The following is a 23,580-nucleotide window of genomic DNA, read 5'->3' on the forward strand; positions in this document are numbered from 1 at the left end:
TGGCCCTCTTATGCCTAATTCTTTTCAGAAGAGTGATAACATTCTTTGTAACGTTACATAACTTTATTTCAACACGACTTGTTTTAAAAAAATGTATGAATAAAGAATAAATAAACTGGATAACCATTAATGCACCGTCAACTGCTAATTTCAAAGCAAACTGCGCAACACGTCCTTGCATCACATAATCAAAATCAGTCAGCTAATAAAGCTTGATCATTTAATGCAATCTAACATACCATTTAATACGAAGCATCAACCGTCTATATAGAAAACATTGACCTGTCCTGTATTGGCAATCTGAAAGACTATAGGAAAAATGTTTGATAGATGCTATAGCTTACTTGGATAGGCTTAAACGGAATCCATGAACTAGCCCAAATCAGACTATTTGAGCTTAAAGTCCGTACTGCTTATTTAAACGTTCGAAAAGAATGTCCTCCAATACCTGTGCTTTCATTGTAGACCTCAGCGGGGAAAGAAATGTACTTGAGGCATGAAAATGCGCGCTCTACTCTGACTTGCGTACCGGTAGATTCATAGATGACTGGTGCGCGGGCAGTGATGCCAGTAACGCGTTACTTAGTAACGCGTTACTCTAATTTGACTACTTTTTCCAGTAACGAGTAATCTAACGCGTTACTATTTCCAAACCAGTAATCAGATTAAAGTAACTTATCCAAGTCACTGTGAGTTACTATTTTTTGTCATTTTCCTTAGTAAAAATATATATTTTTGCTTTCTTGTTTAGTCTCAGCCGGGGTTTTCCGGCATAGAGAATTACGAGGCGGTCGCCTCCGTCAAATTTTGTGCCGCCTCCGTCTGTTGACAAAACTCAAGACAGGCAGCCACTTGCTCAGATTAGGCATGTCGTGATAATTAAATAATCATCAGAAATATTGTCACATTATCCTTCAGCAATCATTATTAGCATATTATTATTTGCTAGTAGCCTACAAAGTCATCTAAAGCCATTCCATAGCTGAATGTCTTTCCTCCGCTGTAGCTGTCATTCTCCGTTCAGCATTCAAACTGCACGTCGCGTTCGGTTCCAGTCAGCAGCAGCACGGTAAAGCTCACTCCAATATGATATATTACCGTTATAATACTTGATAAAATAATTTATCTTCCTGGAGTTCACACTGCCCTGCACACACTGACTCCATGTTGCTTTAAGCGCATCATTCTGCACCCGGGATGCGCATAAGCGCTTTGTTGCCGCTCTGTTTTGAAGCGTTTTATATATTTTCATAGTTTTGTGCACTTAAAGATTATTAAAAAATATATTGTTCTCACGTATCGATCATATATTTGTTGTCCCTTTACAGAGCTGCACATTACGTTTACAATAAAATATAAATCTTGTAATTTTATTTTATTTGTGTAGGCCCATATAATTATTTACATTCATATATAAATATAAATTAAAAAATAAATATAAATTGTTTTTCATAAATGTATTTAATAAGAACACAAGGTAATTTGTACCTTTTCATTAACATGTTTAGATTTTTATAAAATTAGTCAAAAGATTTTTTTTGGAGATACAATTTCAGGAGATACATTGTTGACGTTACTGTTAAAAATGCACTTTCCAATAAAGTGTTGGCAAAAACGGTTGTCATTTTTATGTTGAGGATGCAGAGGTGTTGTCGGCAACTGATGAATGTAACTAATAAAGTAACTTGTAATCTAACTTAGTTACTTTTAAAATCAAGTAATCTGTAAAGTAACTTAGTTACTTTTAAAATCAAGTAATCTGTAAAGTAACTAAGTTACTTTTTCAAAGTAACTGTGGCAACACTGTGCGCGGGCATTTCACTCACGCTTGATCCGTCAACGTCACATGCTGTACTACTCTATTCATGATTGGTCACTGCCAAATAAAAATATTAAAGAGAACGATAAAATAACGTTATTAACCGGTTAATGGTTATTTCAAATTAACGTTTCTGTTCAGAACGATTCAAATTGATTTTGATTTCGTTTCCGTTTTTGTTCCCCTTAAAATTTTGTTCGTTTCCGGTTTGCGTTTTCGTTCCTTGAACCGGTTCGGAGCCCTGGTCAAAAGTTAAAGATTTAACTTTTTCAGAAATTAAAATCTACAGGTAACGCTAATACACACTAAATACACGTCATGGGTCACGCAATGCTGATGTTAGTAACATTAACAATTTGAGAACGAGATATAACAATACTAATAATTTGCACGGTTTGATGTGATATGAGCTAATCGATCGTTAGATTTAATCACCGTTGGTAGCGCAATTTTATTGTTACATTATTTATGCTTTTTTTTCTCAGTCAGTCAGAACAAAAGTGGCAGACATGTTACTTACTTGTTCAGATGACATTTTCCGGTGAAACGTATTATTTTGGTCGTTATTCCAAGATGTAGTATCTGTAATTCTGAAGTACAGTATCCACACCGGTGCAGTGACAGCTTACACATATTACTCCTCAAAACATTAGATTCATCCACGCTGAGGACCCATGACGATGCACAACCCACGTAAAGATAATCATTCTGCAACTAACTACAATTCCAGGTTTCAAACAGAGATGGCGACAAAGAGGCGAAACTTACAGACTGTAGCTTTAAGTTTACTCTTTTAAAGTATATTATTTCCGTAATTAGCTATACTGTACTACTATTTTATTATAAACGTTTTTTATTTGCCCAAAAACAAGAGGGGAAAACAGTGGCTTTATCATAAAATATGCGTAATTACAAATATATTTAAGTGCATGACATACAGTACAGTAATAGTTTAAAAGAAAAAATGGCATAACATTATCTTTTAGTTTACATAAATGCTTGTTTCAAAGATAATAGTATTAATGGAATTACATATAAAAATACGTTCAAACTAAAAGCTACAATTACGTGTCCAAAAACATTACATTCAGTTCACACTTAAAAGTTCTTTTAAAGTATATTATTTCTGTGATTAGTACTTTTTTAAAAGTAGGCCAAAGTGAGCTTTTTTTCACAAGAACAGGCTGGAGGAGAGGATAAGACAAAAGAGTTATAAACACGACGAGAGAAAAGAAAAGATTGAGAAACGATGTATTATTTGAACATTCATTTAACTGAGTGAATGAAGTGCTCAAGTCCTCTTAAGGTTCAAATCCACAGAAGCAGATTCAGATCTCTGGAGAAGCTCTTCCTGGAGCTCCATTCATCTCCAGTGAGGATGTGCATTAGCGAGAGAGTGATAGCAGTGACCCCACACCTGAAGAGAAGAGCGATGGAGGAGTACTTTTGCCCTTTGAGAAAGAGAAAGACCAGCTAAATGACTTACAGCTGCACTTCCGTCATTGTGACCAATCAGAGTGACCTTTATCTCACGCAAAGATATTCGCTCTATTCAGCAGTGTGTGGATGTCTTCCTCTTATCAGAGAGAAGACTCTGTGTGTGTGTGTGTGCGTGTGTGTGTGTGTGTGTGTGTGTGTGTGTGTGTGTGTGTGTGTGTGTGTGTGTGTGTGTGTGTGTGTGTGTGTGTGTGTGTGTGTGTGTGTGTGTGTGCGTGTGCGTGTGCGTGTGCGTGTGAGCGTCTTGGCATTCAGGCGCCGCTGTCTAGGCTAGATGAATGAGTCTGCAGACCCATTAATGTGAGCAGTACTGTTTACTTTGAAATTGTGGATCATGGCAATGCTTCTGTTTTGATCTCATATTCATACCCGAGTAAAACTGCACACTGGAGGGAAACATTTATATTTGCATTAATGGCATTGAGCAGGCAGGAGGGCGCAGGCAGTCTCTGACCTCTCCGTCTCTGTCCCAATAGAGCCTGCTGTCATGTGTGGCGTTTGGATACGGTTGTGAGAATTTTGCCCGTTATGAAGAGCAAGGCATAGGTATTCAGTGGAGCAACATCCGGGTCAGTCCGCAGGAGAATGACCGCTACTCCTTTGTCGTTTCCATCTTCATGATGCTTTTTGATGCTCTCTTTTACTGGATAATGACCTGGTACATCGAGAATGTTTTTCCAGGTATGACTGTCTGACAGCATAGATACACCTAGAAAATATTTTGGTTACGCATTTTCGTTTTTATATATTATGTGCCATACAGAAACTGTTCAAAAGTCTGAAAGAAGTCTCTTCTGCTCACCAAGGCTGCATTTGTTTAGTCAAAAATGCAGTAAAACAGTAAAATATATTTGTATTATAATTTAAAATAACTAAATGTAATGTAATTTATTATGTGATGCAACGCTGAGTTTTCAGCATCATTACTCCAGTCTTCAGTGTCACATAATCCTTCAAAGATCATTCTAATATGATGATTTTATGTAATATGATATTATTATTAATGTTGAAACGAGTTGTGCTGCTTCATATTTTTGTGAATATCATAACACACTATCACTATAAGATATGGGTAAGTAATATTTAAAAGTGTGTATTAAATTCAAAAAAGATCAAAAGTGACAGTAAATACATGTATACTGTTACAAAATATTTGTATTTTAAGTAAATGCTGTTCTTTTGAACTTCCTATTCATCAAAGAATCCTGGGGAAAAAAATGTATCATGGTTTCCACAAAAATATGAAGCAGTACAGCTGTTTTCAACATAGATAACTAGATACATTTTTGAGCAGCAAATCAGCATGTTAGAATGATTTCTGACGGATCATGTGACACTGAAGACTGGAGTAATGATGCTGAAAATTCAGCTTTGCATCACAGGAATAAATTACATTTTAAAATATATTACAACAGAAACATTTATTATTATTATTGTAATAATATTTCACAATATTATTTTTTTTACTGTGTTTTTGATTAAATAAATGCTACGTTGGTAAGCATACGACACTTCAAAACATTTACAAAATCTTAATTATTCCAAACTTTTGACTAGTAGTGTGTAAAAAGTATACCAGACTGTATGTATGCAGATAAAGTTGGACATGCTTGTATATCCAAAATTGTAGACTGCTTTTACTTTGATTTAATAGCATGTGAACAGTTGTTTGCGTGTTTCTTTAGGTCAGTATGGTATCCCAAAGCCCTGGTATTTTCCCTTTACTTCCTCATACTGGTGTGGAACTCAGGTGGGATCTGATGCTGAACCTGACCTGCTTAATGAGCTGGAGGACCTGAACGGTACATACACACATGCTGCATACAGATATGAATAATGATTCTTTATCAAAACTTCTAAAATGAATGTGTGTGCTGCAGGTTACTTGGAAAAGTCTCCATCTGGAATAAAGCCTGGCGTGTGTATCCGCAACCTGGTAAAGGTCTATAAAACGGGAAATAAACTGGCGGTAGACGGACTTAGTCTGGACTTCTATCAAGATCACATCACCTCGTTTTTAGGACATAACGGAGCCGGAAAAACCACCACCATGTAAGTTTTTACACGCTCTTACATGTGCATGTGTATAATGCTCATCCACGCAGTCACTTACTCAAACATATTATCATGCACATACACAATTCATACATCTTTAGCAATGGCCCTATGCAATAAAATACTTTTGGTGTAGACCTCGTCAAAGTTTAATTTATTTGGTTGAAAGGTAACTGTGCAAACCGTTTCCTTAAAATGCATTACCACAGTTCAGATCTAAATGATGCAAAGTAAAAAGAGACATGCATGACACAGTTGAGGTTGTTTATTTTCAAGTATTTATCTAATGTTTTTCTTGTTGTTTCATCAGGTCAATACTTACGGGTCTTTTTGCTCCCACCTCTGGTACCGCTTATATTAATGGCTATGACATTCGCACTGACATGGACACCATCAGGAAACACCTGGGAATGTGTCCACAACACAATGTCCTCTTCAATGAGTAAAACCTCCTTTCATCTCCTTCCTCTCTATCACAGGGTCCACAAACACAGATAGGAATAAAAGGAAATAAAATTTAGTGTATTATTTGTTCAAGATATCAGAATACTGGCACATCTGAACTCTGAAAAATCAGACAAAAAGTACGGGTGCTCCGATTGATTGGCTACCGATCACTATCGGCTGATAACCGGTTCTCGATCTGCAATCTCTGAATTTGCAGATGTCAGAAATCTCATGCCAAAAAAAAAAAAAAAAAATATATATATATATATATATATATATATATATATATACAACCCCAAATCAGAAAAAGTTGGGACAGTATGGAAAACACAAAAAAAAAAAAAAAGAAGTGATTTCTAAATTTACTTTGACTTGTATTTCATTGCAGACAATATGAACAGAAAATATTTCATGTTTTCTCTGGTCAACTTCATGTCATTTGTAAATATGCATCCTTTCCTGTCATTCAGACCTGCAACACATTTCAAAAAAAGTTGGCACAGGAGCAATTTAGGGCTAGTAATGAGGTAAAATGGTTAAATAATGATGTGATTTGAAACAGGTGATGTCAACAGGTGATTTTAATTATGATTTGGTACAAAAGCAGCATCCAAGAAAGGTCTAATCCTTTAGGAGCAAAGATGGGCCGAGGATCGCCAGTTTGCCAACAAATATGTGAGAAAATTATTGAAATGTTTAAAAACAATGTTCCTCAAAGAAAGATAGGAAGAGATTTGGATATGTCACATTCAACAGTGCATAACATAATTAAAAGATTCAAGGAATCTGGAGGAATTTCAGTGCGTAAAGGACAATGGCGCAAGCCTAAGCTGAACAACCGTGATCTGCGATCCCTCAGGCGGCACTGCATCAAGAATCGTCATTCATCTATAAGCGATATCACCACATGGGCTCAGGACTACTTTGGCAAACCTTTGTCAAGTACCACAATACGTAGTTACATCCACAAATGCCAGTTAAAACTGTACTGTGCCAAAAGGAAGCCCTATGTTAACAGTGTCCAGAAGCGCCGTCGACTTCTCTGGGCTCAGAGGCATCTGGGATGGACCATCACACAGTGGAAACGTGTACTGTGGTCAGATGAATCAGTATTTCAGGTATTTTTTGGGAGGAATGGACGCCGTGTGCTCCGGACCAAAGAAGAAAAGGATCATCCAGACTGTTACCAGCAACAAGTTCAAAAGCCAGGGTCTGTCATGATATGGGGTTGTGTCAGTGCCCTTGGCAAAGGTAACTTGCACTTCTGTGAAGGCACCATTAATGCTGAAAAGTACATAGAGATTTTGGAGCATAATATGCTGCCTTCAAGAAGACATCTTTTCCAGGGACATCCATGCATATTTCAAAAAGACAATGCAAAACCACATTCTGCACACATTACAAAGTCCTGGCTGCGGAGGAAGAGGGTACGGGTACTTGACTGGCCTGCCTGCAGTCCCGACCTGTCTCCAATAGAGAATGTGCGGCGCATTTTGAAGCGCAAAATGCGACAATGAAGACCCCGTACTGTTGCCCACCTTAAGACTTGTTTGCAGGAAGAATGGGACAAAATTACACCTGAAACACTTCATCACTTGGTGTCTTAGGTTCCTAAACGTTGTTTAAGTGTTGTGAAAAGGAATGGCAACATTACAAAGTGGTAAATGCTTTACTGTCCCAACTTTTTTTGAAATGTGTTGCAGGTCTGAATGACAGGAAAGGATGCATATTTACAAATGACATGAAGTTGACCAGACAAAACATGAAATATTTTTTGTTCATATTGTCTGCAATGAAATACAAGTCAAAGTAAATTTAGAAATCACTTCTTTTTTTTTTTTTTTTGCGTTTTCCATACTGTCCCAACTTTTTCTGATTTGGGGTTATATATATATATATATATATTGGGACACCCATCCAAATCACTGAATTCAGGTGTTCCAATCACTTCCATGGCCACAGGTGTATAAAATCAAGCATCTAGGCATGCAGACTGCTTCTACAAACATTTGTGAAAGAATGGGTTGCTCTCAGGAGCTCAGTGAATTCAAGCGTGGTACCGTGATAAGTTGCCACCTGTGCAATAGGTCCATTCATTAAATTTCCTCACTACTAAATATTCCACAACTGTTAGTGGTATTATAACAAATGTGGAAGCAATTGGGAACAACAGCAACTCAGGCTTCATAAAATCACAGCGCGGGGTCAGGGCATGCTGCGCCGCACAGTGTGCAGAAGTTGCCAAATTTCTGCAGAGTCAATAGCTACAGACCTCCAAACTTCGTGTGGCCTTCAGATTAGCTCAAGAATAGTGCGTAGAGAGCTTCATGGAATGGGTTTCCATGGTCGAGCAGCTGCATCCAAGCCTTACATCACCAAGTGCAATGCAAAGTGTCGGATACAATGGTTTAAAGCACGCCACAACTGCGGTGGAGACGTGATCTCTGGAGTGGCGAATCACGCTTCTCTGTCTGGCAATCCGATGAATGAGTCTGGATTTGGCGGTTGCCAGGTGAATAGTACTTGCCTGACTGCATTGTGCCAAGTGTGAAGTTTGGTGGAGGGGGGATTATGGCATAGGGGGGGTTGTTTTTTAGGAGTTAGCCTCGGCCCCTCAGTTCCGGTGAAAGAAACTCTTAATTCATCAGCATAACAAGACATTTTGGACAATTTCATGCTCCTGACTATGTGGGAACATTTTGGGAATGGCCCCTTCCTGTTCCAACATGACTGCATACCAAGTGCACAAAGCAAGGTCCATAAGGACATGGATGAGCGAGTTTGGTGTGGAGGAACATGACTGGCCTGCACAGAGTCCTGACCTCAACACGATAGAACACCTTTGGGATGAATTAGAGCAGAGACTGCGAGCCAGGCCTGACCTCACAAATGCGCTTCTAGAAGAATGGTCGAAAATTCCCATAAACACACTCCTAAACCTTGTGCAAAGCCTTCCCAGAAGAGTTGAAGCTGTTATAGCAGCAAAGGGTGGGCCAACTCCATATTAAACCCTACGGATTAAGAAAGGGTTGTCATTATAGTTCATGTGCATGTAGAAACAGGTGTCCCAAAACTTTGACAAAAATAATCGAAATGTCTAAAAATAATCTAAAAATGTCTGAACTCGATGATAAAAAAAATAAAATGAAATAAAAAAAATCCCCCCCAAAAGAGTCATTGGGAATTCCTCCCATTTTCTAAAACAAAACTCAAGCCCTGAAATAAATGCCTGTAAAATCCTGATCAGAGCATCCCTATAGATAATGCTACATGATCAAATAAACGCTTTAAATAGACCCCATGACCGGTATCGGTTATCGTATCAGCTGATACGGCTACCTATGATCAGCCCCAAAAATCCTGATCGGATTACCCTTAAAAAAAGTTTTGAAAACTAATGGAAGTCTCACAAGAGAAGGAACAATTCTACTAATAGCTATACTAACAGCTAATGAGAGCAGTTCAGTATCGAAAATTGTTTCCGCCACAGAATAAAAAATCTAAAAGGTTATTTTGACTTTTTATCTCACAACAAAAAAAGAATATAAATTCTCAGAATATAAAGTCAGAATTGCATGATATAAAGTCAGAATTCTGAGATATAAACTTGGACTTTATAACTCGCAAATTGTGACTTTATATCATGCGATTCTGACTTTATATGAGAAAAAAGTCATTTTGTTTTGAGATAAAAAGTTGCAATTATCTTTTAAAATGTTTTATTTTGTGGTTGAAACAAGCTTCCATATTTCAGTTATCAAAAAAAAAAACAGGAAGACAGGAGAGTTCAACTCAAAAACATCTAAAAAAGTATTCAAAAACAAGGTAATCAGTTCAACTCAAAAATGTTTTTACATACAAAATATTTTAAAGCTGCAGGCAATCACATTCCAATTCAATTAATTCTGACTGAAGCTTTTACAGAAGGTACGTACAGGCTTTTAAGTGTGAAATTTAAGTACGTCTTTGTCAACACTCACTTGAACAATGGCAAACGCGTTGACATTGAATTTAGAGCTCCTTTCTGTTCTCTGCATTTGTATTTCATTGATGAAATGATCCATAGTTTCAGTTGAGTTTTATTGAAAAACTGTGACATTATTCTGTCACAATGCAGCATGCATATGCATAAAAAACATAAGATATACAGTACATCATGCATGATAAAGGCTTTCTTCATGTGAATATTTTCAGTTAACCTGTGAATGTGAATATTTTGTAGTTTAATTAACCTGTTATTGTTAATTAAAATAGTAGTTATTTTTATTTATTTAAATAAAGCTAAAATAAAATATAAATATTACATGTAAAAGTGAAATGTAGAAAGTACTCATATGAAAATATTAGCTAATTCAAAATATTAATAAATGCTATATGATATAAATAATACTAAAATAACAGCAATTCTAAGCTTATTTCTACTTGTTTATAACTGTGTATATTTTATTTTTGATGTATGTGTGATATTTGTCTCGCATATGTTTGCATTCTTGTCTGTGTTTATATAGTTGAGTATTTGTCATGTGTGTTATGTTTTGAAATTGTACAGTATATATTCATGATCCCTTTGTTTGTTTCAGCATGACAGTGGAAGAACACATTTATTTCTATGCCCGTCTGAAGGGACGGAGCTCTAAAGAGGTGAAGATGGAAATTGATCAAATGATTAACGACGTGGGTCTGCCTCACAAACGCAAAGACCTCGCCAAGAACCTCTCAGGTGTGTGTGTGTGTGTGTGTGTATCAGCAGCATTCATATATACTATGCTAACAATGCTTACTGACACTAGAGATTTGTACTTTCTGTTGTGTGCATTCAGGTGGAATGCAGAGGAAGCTGTCTGTTGCCATCGCATTTGTGGGCGGGTCGAATGTTGTGATTTTGGATGAGCCAACAGCAGGAGTCGATCCCTATGCACGCAGAGGTATCTGGGAGTTGCTGCTCAAATACAAAAAAGGTAACTGAAATGAACAAATGTAAACACAGGACTCGACAGTGCAAGTATTTCATTCACATTTGCAACAAAAAAATTGATTTGTGCAAACTGTAAGATGCATTTAGCAGTGTGGAGGAAAACAAGTCCCTGCGGCTCCTTAAAGAGTACATATTTTATCACCCTCAAAGCATAGACATGTCTAAATTAAAAGTACCAGTGTATTTCAGGCTTGTTTATAATGAAAACTGCACAAATGTTTTTGTTACATAATAAACTGTATGTTCCATTTGATTCAACTTAAATGCTTGTAGCTTGGCTGCACCATCACTCGACGAAAAGAATAAGAACATTATTTAAAACATTACTGCGTTGAAGAATGTTCTTACTCTTTTTTCCCTGTGATGGTGCATCACAGACAAATATATATAGTATCTCTGAAATGGCAAAGGCTTGTGGGTTGCTCCTGGTCAGCAGTGGTGAGAATTTAGCAATAGTGGTTCGAGGAGGGACAGACCACAAACCGGCAACAGGGTGTTGGGTGCCCAAGGCTCATCGATGCACGGAGGCAATGAAGGTTCTACCGGTGGAATAAGTTGCACAAAATTTTAATGATGTTATTGGAGGAATGTGTCACAAGAACATCACACTCTGCTGCATATTGGAGTTGTGTAGCCACAGACCAATTAAAGTGCCTATGAGGACCCCTGTCCAGTGTCGAAAGCATCTACAATAGGCACGCAAGTGTCAGAACTGGACCTTGGAGCAGTGGAAGAAGGTTGCCTGGTCTGATGAGTCCTGTTTTATTTTACATCATGTGGACGGTCGTGTATATGTCTGCCGTTTAACCTAGGGAAGTGATTGCACCAGAATGCACTGTTGGACAGTGACGAGCCGGTGGAGGGAGTGTGATGCTCTGGAAAATGTTCTGCTGGGAAACCCTGTGTCCGGCCATTCACGTGTATGTAAATTTGACACATGCCACCTACCTAAACATTATTGCAGGCCAGGTACACTCCTTCATGACAATGGTGTTCCCTGGTGGATGTGGCACATTGCAGACATTGTTCAGGAATGTTTTGAGGAACATTATGAAGAGTTCAAGGCATTGCCCTGGCCTCCAAATTCTCCAGATCTCAATCCAGTTGAAAGTATGTTGGATGTGCTGGACCAAGTTTGATCTACGGTGGCTCCATTTCGCAACCTACAGGACTTGAAGGATAGGCTGCTGACATCTTGGTGCCATAGACCACAGGACACCTTCAGGGGTCTTGTAGAGTCCATGCCTCGGCGGGTCAGCACTGTTTTGGTAGCACGCAGAGGACCAACAGCATATTAGACTCATTGGTGTATAGTTTATACAGGTAAAATTTGGCCTTTAAAGCTGCAATATGTAACATTTTTGCAGTAAAATATCCAAAAACCACTAGGCCAGTGTTATATATTTTGTTCAGTTGAGTACTTACAATATCCCAAATGTTTCCAACTATTTGTAAATCGTGAGAAAATTGCTATTTTAACCAAGGAACCGGGACGTGTGAGGGAATCGCCTGTAAATGGCGTTATATCTGCGTTACCTTTTGTTTCCGATTTTATTTAGCAGAAACGCTTTACTCTTACTGCAGTATGCAACAAGTGTCATAGCAGCCGCCGAGCGAACGCACAGAGTAACATCAGAACTTCATTTTTCAACACACTCAAATGTATCTAATATGATGAACAGAGCTGCGTTACCTCATACTCATGACTGGAAAAGTGGAAATGGCATCGGCAACTGTGGCATAATTAAAGTCCCGCTGCTCGCGACGCATGTGTTGTCTTCATCTTATTAACAATCGCTCCTGCGGCCTTGCTCAGCTCCACAACACTCGGTCCTGCTCTGCTTCACACTACAGTAACGGTAATAATTGCACCCATGTACATGATTTCTGCCCGAGTCCTATCCCGATTCTTATCAACCACATGTCCCAAGATTCTGCGCTCAAACTTGCCGTCAGCAAGCTATGCCTTTTCCGGACGGAAAATTTACATAGTGCACCTTTAATTATTTTCATAAATGATTACTGTATCAAATACAGTTTGAAGCAGAAATGTTTATTTGGTGTACTTTTTATATTCTAATTAATTTAAATAATTTAGCTTGTAAATGTCTTCTAATATCACTTTATTAAGGAAAAACACATTATTTAAAACATTTTCGTTACGCTCCGATTTTTAAACAACAATCACACAAAAATGTGCCTTGTTGCTAGGAGACGCATGGCAAATGTAAACAATATGTTCTCCAATCATTTCTAAATATAAAAGATGTCTGAATCCTCAGAGTGGCTGGAATCAAAGTCTGAAGCTAAAAATCGTAGTCTGTTCCTATCATACACTACAAGATTTGCTTTGAAAACTGTCAACTGAAATCTGCATACTAGCTCATACTTTCAGATAGTCGTCCAGACTGCAGACCTCATTTGCAACCATACATGCTTGAATGCAATCATGGATCTGCTGCAGGATATGAAGAACTTTGGCAACACTTCCATCACGGTCCAGAGAACATGGTGATCAATGGTGTCAAAGGTTTTGCCAGGTCAATAAAAGCAATGAGCCGGTCTATAATAATTCCCTGCGTCTGTCAGCGGTCGAACAATCTTTTCTGAAGATGTTTTCAGGATGTATGGGGTTAGACCACCGGAGCAGAACATCATGCCTCTCGTCAGTACCTTGTCTGAGATGCCACAGCTGTTTCTGCCTGTCACACTTTCTCTTATAAATTGTGACAGTGTTCGTTCCAGTTTTGAGGAATGATTTGGTGCCTACATACTGTACTGCTGGGGTTATGAAAATGGCTTGTTGTTCTCCAAACCTGATTCTGGAGTGCCAATGTCCTGCAGAGTTTAGCTCCAACAAACTTGCCTGGGTTTCCGGCCTTCCATCTACACCGAGCTTCTTCACAGCTTTTTGAAGACACTCTCCAAAGTTGATACATTTGAAAATGCAGTTTTAGCATTGTAGTGTGGACTGGTATTTGGAGGTATTTGAAAAGAATGTTAATCATGTGACACATATTGTATCTATGACGAGATCTCGTGCCACAAGATATTAAAATGTGACGAGATTCCAGGTAAAAAGCTGTCTTGCGATATTAGCATGACTGAGTGTGAGGGTGAAATTAACATAAAATATGCCACCGCTACGTTAACATTACAATACAGTGCCCACCACGACATCGCATCCACTGTCGTTTTGCTTTTTTATGAAAAAACGAACATTTAATTTGGTTGGATAGTGGTCACTTCAATTGTAAACTATTGTAACCGTCTGCTCTGCTCATCCAGCACGGGTCGCACACAGTGCAGCAGGATTCACAGTTTAATGATCACGCAATGAGAGTAAGGCGAGATGACCGACAAGACCATGGGAGAGAATTTGTTGCACAACAGAGCCTAAGTGTCTGATAAATGTCTTATCTTGTAGAATGCGCGCTCAGCATTACCGCTTCCTATACACAGAGTATGTCTGATCAGGAATTCGAAAGCGAAACACACAATAGCCTGTCTCCTAATATCAAAGCTATATTAGGCTGGGCTGTGTAGTTGTAACCACCTCTTAGCTCTGCTCTCTGTTTTGGTCTATGTTTGCACTTTGAATATTGAGAGAGTACTTTGATTATGGTTGCACTTATTGTTTGCGCTAAGAAAAAAACTGTTATTTATTTTTGTTATTTATACTGTTTTTATGTTCAATTTGTTCCATTATAACATTTCAATATGTTTACATGTGCACCTATAATGCGACTATTTATAATAATCAGAGTAAGATCTTAATCGCAGTAAGATGTTTACATGACATGAGCAGAACTCTTCACTCCAGTATACATGCAATTTTCATTATTCTGATTATCCGCTAGAAAGTATGGTTATACCACACTCAGATAGGCATACAGAATGCATGTTACCGGCCATTGTTTTAATCTACTCGCATCAAATTCATAATACATTTTTATAGACGTAGCTTACTGGATATTATTTGCTGCTGTGATGAACATCGCAATGTCGGGTTTGCCGTCTAATGTTGTGTTCTTTGCGCCGTCTAGATGAAGATACGGAGCAGAGACTGCACAGCGAGTTGTGTTGACAGAGTTTAGTGATATGGAGAAGAGAAAACTTTTATGAGCAGAAAACAGGACTCCTCAGACCAGATTATGAGCTTAATCGCATTAGTTCAATCAAAGTATTGCATTTACATGAGGTAAAGTTTAATCTAGGGCTTCCACTAATGACTATTTTATATCGATTAATCTATCGACTAATTTATCGATTAATCATCGACTAATTTATCACAATAATTTTCAACAATTTTACTTAAAACATTTAATTTAACTTGTAACATTGGCCTTCAGTAGTGTACTATAAAAAAGTATAAATGTAAACAAGCCCTTGACAAAATGTAAAACTAAAAGAGTAAAAATGTAAAAAGGTAAAAAATTTTAAAGCAACATAACAAAAAAATTGAATATCAGCAAATACTTTTTATATAGAATAGTGTTGTCACGATACCAACATTATGACTTCGATACGATGCCAGACTAAAATACCTCAATGCCGATACTGAATCGATACCATGGCAAAAAACAGTAAAAGTAATTTAATAATATGACAGAACTTACTATTCATTGTTTTATAATTGTTTTAGGGTTAAAAAACCCTACAAACTCACTTGGCTGGCATTTTCCTTTCAGGTCCCTGCCCTGCCCTGCTTCACACAGAATATTAGGTCTATAATGGCAGCCCTTAAGAGCTGCACAGATTACCTTACACGGACCAAATTCATTGCAACGCCCGATTTCTCATTCAAATCTGTATATGTTCACTAAAGACATATCCGACTGCGTTTACCCTAATACTCGCCAGGACATGCATTTTTACATATTTTTTACCATTCAAACCCAATAATCTGCGAAACTGGCGTCGCAATCTGTATGAGTGAAAGGTGTGTGCGCAGGTCAGAGTGCGGTAGCACACGCGAGCATGTGGAAGCAGAGCTCACACACACACGTCCTCACTCCTGCTGTCACACATCGATGCAAATTAAGAAATTCTGCTCTTATTAGAGTGCTGTCATTTTTATAGTAACGTTACTTATACAATTTCATATCGTACCCAACTTACCCAGTCGACTAAAAATATTGACGTCGACTAATTTGTATCGACCAATCGCGACAGGCCTAGTTTAATCGCTATATTGTCAAAATCCTATTATAATCGCATCATGAGGGAGCATGTAAACATAGTCAATGATGGTCAATTTTGTTCGTTTACGAGTTTTCAATGACGGTTCGTTCTGTTCAAGGCCATTCGGGTTTGTTACCTAATGACATTTCAATGACGGTCAGTTTTATTCCGTTACAGGATCTCAATGAAAACCAGTTTCATTTAATTACAAGATTTGAATAACTGTCAGCTTTGTTCTGTTACGAGATCTCAATGACGGTTGGTTTTGTACTTTTATAAGATTTCAATGACAGTTGGTTTGTCGGTATCAGTTGGTATTGTTCAATTTCGAGGTTTCAATGTCGGTCGGTTTAGTTTGGGTTGAAAGATTCCAATGATGGTTCGGTTATGAGATTTCAATGATGGACCTTTTGTGATTCAGTGAGGCTGAATCACAAAAAATCTGCAAGCTCATAATTCATGTACAGTAAGGTCTGAAGAGACTCGTGTGAAATCATACAGGAGAGAAGCCAGTCAGTTTGTGGCAAAACCTTTTAGAGTGCTTGTATATTGTTGTCTTTCAATGCATTTGATCATTCATACTCAGAAAGTAGAACTGAAATAACATTCATTAGCTAAGATGATTAGCTAAAACATTTCAAAATGCACCTGCAGACAATTTTTCCAGTCATGAATTTTGTCATTGAGGATTTCATAAAAATACTGTGCAAAAATCTTGTCTCGTCTCTTTCTCATGAACCCAATCTTGTGTCTCGTCTCGTGAGCTAAGTGTCTCGTCACACCCCTAATAGATACATATATATATTTTTACTGGCACATGCCTGCTAAGTAAGATGTTTCAGTATAGATGAGAAACTTATTTATTTGTCCTATTGTTTGCAGTTAGTTTCTTATTTCCCTTATTTAGGTGGTTGCAGATGAGTAAATGTCAGTATAAAACTCTTCTGCACTGCGGAAGCTTGTTTAATCAGTGATACAAATGTTAACATTCAATTCATAATTATTGTCAATACTAATAAGTCCTGCAGTCCTCAGGGGACTGAAACATCATATTCAGCCCATTTCAGCTGGTTGCATGTGTAATTAGAGAGCAGCTGATGATTATTTGATTAGTGAAGGCGATTATTGTCTGATTAATAATTTAGGAAAATGAAATGATGTGTACTAGTGCAGTTAATTGGGCCGAGAGTGGCCCTTTCTTTGTCACACACACACAAATTGAATAAGGAGTTTTGGGCTTTTAGAGTGTGGTGTTGACATGTGGATTGTACGATGCTGTAGAGTTTAAGTTCAGCTGGTTGCTGATGTGCCAACCACATTCAAAGGTGCTGGATAATGAAGCCAAATGTTGAAATTTAAAAATATAGTTGAAAGATTTTTTTTTCTTCAGGATTCTTTACAGTCATTTTTGATCAGATAAGTACATCCTTGCTGAATAAAAGTATTCATTTCATTACTGACCCCAAACGTTTGTATTTTAGTGTAATGATCAAATACATCTCTCTTTGGGAAGCAAGTGTACAATACTGAGGTCCATTGTAGTCTTGTATTAATGTATTATTTCAGCTAGACTAAAGCATTTATATGACAAGACTAGTTATTGCTTTGGTTCCACGGTAATTTAACTTTTAAAGTGCATGTACTTGGGAAACACCAGATCACTGTTTCATAGTTTGATGTGCCGTTTTGCCTTCTTTGATGGATCGCTGTTCCATAATACAAAAGCAACACAAATCAAATCAGTCATTTCTCTTTATATTTCTACTTCTCTCTTTCTATCTATGTATCTATCCATCGCTCTCTAGTGCTGTTTATTATCTGGAGCTGAATGTCACACTGAATGGGTGTGTTGACACAGATCCATCTGACTATACAGTGTGATTTGTGTGTATTTGTGCCTGTACAACCAAAAAGCTGTGCGTTTCTTTGAGCCTTTCAGATTCTTCATATACAGTAGCGGCCAAAGGTGATGTCCGGAGGGGATATTTGTTTTATATTTGACCCTACAAGTTCAATTAAACCAACCGAATATTAGGAAAATATTTTGTATTTCTTAAATATTATAAATATGAGGGAAGAACTAAACTTGGTCAAAATATTTATCTGGCAAATTTACAGCTACAGCTTTTATTTTACAATGGAAAACAAAAAGCTCACAAGAAAAAGCCTACTACAGTTAATAGTATTTTGTTGGTTCTCCCTTGTTTTTGCATGTGTTCATAATTTATTTTGGCTGAAATTAATGTCCACACAATTTGGCATGTTTCTTTGCGTTATCACAAATAAAACTATTGACTTAAAGCACAACTATGTAATATACTTGACAAATCTTTAAAAAGGGTACAAATTTAAGTGTTCCTATGCCAGACATCACTATTTGCCCACTACTATTAATACAGCTCTCCAAAATAACAGTTAATCATGTTTTCCATTTCAATTTCAGGTTTTTATAGTCAACAGTCACTCATAGTCCAGATAGTTGCATTACAAGGCCCAACATCAGCATCTCTCAATATAAACACGAGTTTCTCTGCCAGGTTCTTGCGTTCGCTGACTTTGAGAAGCACAGACGCATATTTCTGATATTTCTGCTCTCGGCAAGTCAAAGGACAGACGCCTTGAACTCCCACTGCCTCGTCACACAGGCAGAGCAAAAATAATGCTGGCGCAGAACCCCACGGGTGTCTGGCTTCACTGCGAGCTCCAGCGAATACAAAAGAGAGGAAACTTTTCTATACAGGGAGCGAAAGAGTGAGATCTGAGTGGCACACACATATAAAAGCGCCTATATATAGAGCACCCTGTTTTCCAGTGCACCTGCACTTCAAACACATCCTATCCCATTCAAATGAGAAAGAGCCCTTCAGAAATCCACGTTTGCAGCTGAACTTTGATGGATTTCGCACTGTGTGTGTGTTTGCGTCTTCCAGGTCGTACTATAATTCTGTCTACCCATCACATGGATGAAGCGGATATTCTGGGCGATCGTATTGCCATCATCTCGCATGGGCGCGTCTGCTGCTGCGGTTCCTCACTCTTCCTCAAGAAAAAATACGGTAGAGGCTATTACCTCACGGTCGCACGGGCCAATCAGGATCAAGTTAACACGCAGCAGTTCCCATCAATTAAAGAGGTAAGGTGCCCTTGGCAACACTCAAAATCCACGCTGCTAGTCAAACGCTTGGACACGCCTACTCATTCCTTTATAAGTACTGTTTCACACATTTAATCAAAAGTACATACATTCCTTAGGTACATCCTTTTCTTAAGTTTTGATTTGTTTCAACATTGAGTTTCCATTCACGATGACCACTAGTTAGATTTGTTTTTGGCATGGCATTTTCCCCCTTTCTTGTGATATGGCATGGCAGGCCACATCAAAAGTCATCACAGGCCAGGCCTTGGTTTGAGCATCTCTGATTTACCATATTACTTTTGTAAAGAAATGAAAATATAGTGACACATTGGTGCAGTTTATAAGCCTCATATGAGATTCATTTATTTCTAAGCTTTTTCTTGAGTGTTTTACCTTTAAACAGATAATCAACAGCACACTGTCAGCTTGGAATAACATAAAAATAACACAAATAAAATCTAGATAGTTGACTAGTCATATCCCATCCCTACTAGCAACCAACCACAAGACTATCATTGTTGTGGTGAGTTTAGCACGGTCAAAAATGTAAGTTTTTAATTTAGCATTTCATATTTTGTAGTATGATAAATTCAGTGTGGATGAGGGAATATGCAGTGACAGCATCAGCAGTCTAGACCCACCAGGTACAGCTCACACACACACATCACACTCTAATACACACACACACAAAGTGTGATCATGTTTCTGTATAAATGTATTTTTATGTTCCTCCTGATTAGATGTGGCGGATCTGAGTCGACTGGTGCGGCGACACGTGCCGGAGGCCGAGTTTCTGGAGGTCGTAGGTCAAGAGCTGGTGTATGTGCTGCCGTATACAGGTGCCAGAAACGGCAGCTTTGCTTCCCTGTTTAAAGAGCTGGACCTGGAGAAAAGCACTCTGGGCATCACCAGCTACGGGATATCAGACACAAGCCTGGAGGAGGTACAGAGATAGGGGTCACATAGGATGTACTCGTGGCCAGTAATGAATTTACTCGTTATGCAATCTAATACAGAGGACGTTTCACCAATGCATCTGATTTGTATCTGTTTACATTGCACATGTGACTTTTGATGAGCAAATGCTTACTGCAGCTACAGATACTTGGCTCCGGATCAGTGTATCACAGACTATTGATTTATGATATTTATTAAAGATCATAACCTAATTAATGCCAGTTCAATTCAGTTTCCCATTCCTCTCTTGTGCTCCTCTATTTTACTGTAAACGCATCAGTTATGTGATATTTTCAGTTTACTTTATCAAAAGGGTTTTTAACAAGAGACCAGCAAACCAGTCTGTTAAGTTGCACTTATTTAGGAAATTTAAGAAATATCCCAGATTTATTGTGATCATTTCATGAAATTAAATCAAATTTCATGATTTAATAAAAATCAAAGCTCTGGGATGAATGCTTGCCAACAGTTTTTCAACTTCTGTCCAGTGTTTGTTAACTGCTCACCAAGGCTGTATTATTTGATCAAATATACAGTTAAACAGTAATATTGTGAAATATAATTACAATTTATAATAACTGTTTTCTATGTGAATATATTTTTAAATGTAATTTATTCCCACATTTCTAATTATTATCCATGTTGAAAACAGTTGTGTTGCTTTCTATTTTTTCAGTATTCTTTTATGAATAGAAATGTCAAAAGAACAGCATTTATTTGAAATAGAAATCATTTGTACCATCTTTACTGTCTTTACTGTCTCTTTTGATCAATTTATTGAATTCTTATTGAATAAAATAATTAATTTCTTAAAATTAAAAAAATAAATCTGACTTGTGAACAGTAGTGTAATTCTCCAGATGATGCTGTGGATAACAAAATATGTTTCTTTTTTCTTTTCCATTTCACAGATCTTTCTGAAGGTGGCTAAAGATACAGGTGTTGACGTGGAATCTCATGGTAACATCCTTTCTGAATATTCATTCCATTTTACACTTTCACATATAGCATCACCATCTCCAGTAAGTTATCGAAGACATATTTTAGGCTATGTTCATACTATCAGTCCAAATCTGATTATTTGTGTTTCCGATTGGAATCTGATCTAAATGATTGACTGTCCCCATTATGTATCGCAACTGTTCGGATTTGATTTGTGTGTCCCATGGTGCTCTTTCGTTTTCCTGCATTGGTTTCTATGGCAATGACATTGCGTTGGTTGGCAAATGCAAAAAAACATAAAAAAAACAGCAACATGGAGGAGATTGCAATACATTTACATGACAATGTGTAACCGCCACGCTGGACTACTGCGTCTTATGTAAAAATTTGGGAGGCTGTAATGCGCTGCTTTATCTGTGCTGTCGTCTCTCCGCCAGTCTCATAATCAACTTCTCCATTATATTGCAAGTTTTTGATCAACTGGCACTTTGCAACAAGTATCTACAGCGACATTCAGTCACGTTTCCTATTACACCGTATGACATGTTTATGTTTTACGTGGCGTGAGAAAGTCACGCAAACCATGCAAAATCCGATTAGAGCAGTCAGAATGAATCTGATTTTGAATAGGATTTCAAACCACATATGAATGTAGCTGACAACGGATTTGTAAAAATCACACCATGTCATGTCAAATGTGATTGGATTCCAATCGGATATGTACAAAAATCAGATTTGGACTGACAGTCTGAACGAAGCTTTAGACCAGGGGTCTCCAAACTCGGTCCTGGAGGGCCACTGTCCTACAGAGTTCAGCTCCAACCCCAAATAAACACACCTGAACCAGCTAATAGTGGCTGAATCTGAAATCGCCCCCTAAACCCTCAATCACTATTCCCTACTTTAGTCCACTAATACAGTTCACTTGAAGGAGTGAATGAAAACAAGTGAGCGAATTCAGACAGCCGCTGTGTGTACACTGGATAGAATGAGTGCACTCAATAACGTCCACTATGGTTTCGGACGGCACTACGAATGGCTGTCCCTTCAAATAGTGCCCTATTTAAGGGTAATAGGGGGCTATTTCGGATTCAGCCAGTGTCTTACAAGGTCCCCTAAGACACTGATTAGCTAGTTCAGGTGTGTTTAATTGGGGTTGGAGCTAAACTCTGCAGGACAGTGGCCCTCCAGGACTGAGTTTGGAGACCCCTGCTTTAGACCATTTTCCACCTTCTCTTTGCTATGTTCAGACTGCAGGCAAATTTTCAGACAAACTGTCCACCCAGTTAATTACAAGTGTTCAAATAACAAGTGTGTGTCCAGACACAACATATCTCCATGGGTTGCTTTGCTAATGACATGAGGCATATCCACTTATGTGATGAGGCTTTCAAAACAGATGCAGGAAAAATTTTGAAATCCGATTTGAGCAGCCTGAGTGTCCAGACTGAGACTCCAAATGTGGTTTGAATCAGATTTGAGAAGAAGAAAAAAAATCTGATTTCATGTGTTTTTTTGCTGTCCAGACTTTTAAAAACCCATCTGGATAATAAACAGAAAATTTAATTTTTGCTGGCAGACTGGACATGGCCTTTGCTGCTGCTTCTTTAAGATGTCTGTTTAAATGCTCTCAAAATATATTTTGGCCTAATTTAAGATTTTTATATTTGAATTGCATATAAAATGTCCATCAATTTGGATTACACAGTTTTAACATAAACTAATAAAATGAATGTGGTGCATATATCAGAACAGATAAGATTTCTGCATGCAAAAAAGCATGACATATATGAAGTTTATTATTAACTATTTGCATCTATTTAATTGTATTTAAATCATTTTCAAAATGCATTTACTCAAATTCAATAAAGCATGAACATGGACTGTACTGTACTGAAATGTGCCAATCAGACTGAAATTATCTGGGATCTCGTTAAAAATTATTTTAAACCTCTCGTTTCCAACAGTGAGATCCTTCAGAGTGATATTAGGTCTATTTAAGGGCCTTACGGTTTGTCTCAGATAAGAACGGTCTGCTCGAATAAGAGCTGGGATGATGTGTTGCAATTATACTCTCCTGTCTCACCTTAGAGTGTGTGTGTGTGTGTGTGTGTGTGTGTGTGTGTGTGTGTGTGTGTGTGTGTGTGTGTGTGTGTGTGTGTGTGTGTGTGTGTGTGTGTGTGTGTGTGTGTGTGTGTGTGTGTGTGTGTGTGTGTGTGTGTGTGTGTGTGTGTGTGTGTGTGTGTGTGTTAATGCTCCCTCAGATAAGAACAGGCCAGATTAATAAGCTGGAAGTATCGCACCCGCACTCTTCCAGAATAACCTCTGCTGTGTGTGTGTGTGTGTTAATGTCTCACAGATAAGAGAGAAACTCTTGAACAAAAGCCCAGAAGCAGCTCAAGGATATCAGGAATACAGACTATCAGCTCAGTATTGGATTCCAAAGACGAAAACACAGTGAAAAATGGTACGCTCAAATGTAAATGCTTATATGTGTATGGGGAAAAAAACTGGCCAATTCATTCATTCATTCACTGCTCTATATTGTTTTTTCCCCCTTGTTTTGAA

The 23,580-nt window shown here is 37.9% G+C and overlaps 1 protein-coding gene across 1 annotated transcript in view; it reads left to right on the forward strand.

The window, feature by feature from the left end:
* Positions 1–23,580, forward strand: part of LOC307118048 (phospholipid-transporting ATPase ABCA1-like) — a gene marked incomplete at both ends in the record, with an annotated part of 31,704 nt that overhangs the window by 8,079 nt on the left and 45 nt on the right. The window contains 11 exons of the mRNA XM_079803389.1: positions 3,793–3,997; positions 5,002–5,118; positions 5,197–5,368; positions 5,682–5,813; positions 10,399–10,538; positions 10,639–10,776; positions 18,908–19,110; positions 19,694–19,757; positions 19,854–20,056; positions 20,982–21,030; positions 23,372–23,479. Coding sequence (XP_079659515.1) covers positions 3,793–3,997; positions 5,002–5,118; positions 5,197–5,368; positions 5,682–5,813; positions 10,399–10,538; positions 10,639–10,776; positions 18,908–19,110; positions 19,694–19,757; positions 19,854–20,056; positions 20,982–21,030; positions 23,372–23,479 — 1,531 coding nt within the window. The remainder of the gene's footprint in view (positions 1–3,792; positions 3,998–5,001; positions 5,119–5,196; positions 5,369–5,681; positions 5,814–10,398; positions 10,539–10,638; positions 10,777–18,907; positions 19,111–19,693; positions 19,758–19,853; positions 20,057–20,981; positions 21,031–23,371; positions 23,480–23,580) is intronic.

Source organism: Gobio gobio, assembly GCF_949357685.1.
Source record: "Gobio gobio genome assembly, chromosome: 2".
In the NCBI taxonomy this organism is placed as follows: Eukaryota; Metazoa; Chordata; class Actinopteri; order Cypriniformes; family Gobionidae; genus Gobio; species Gobio gobio.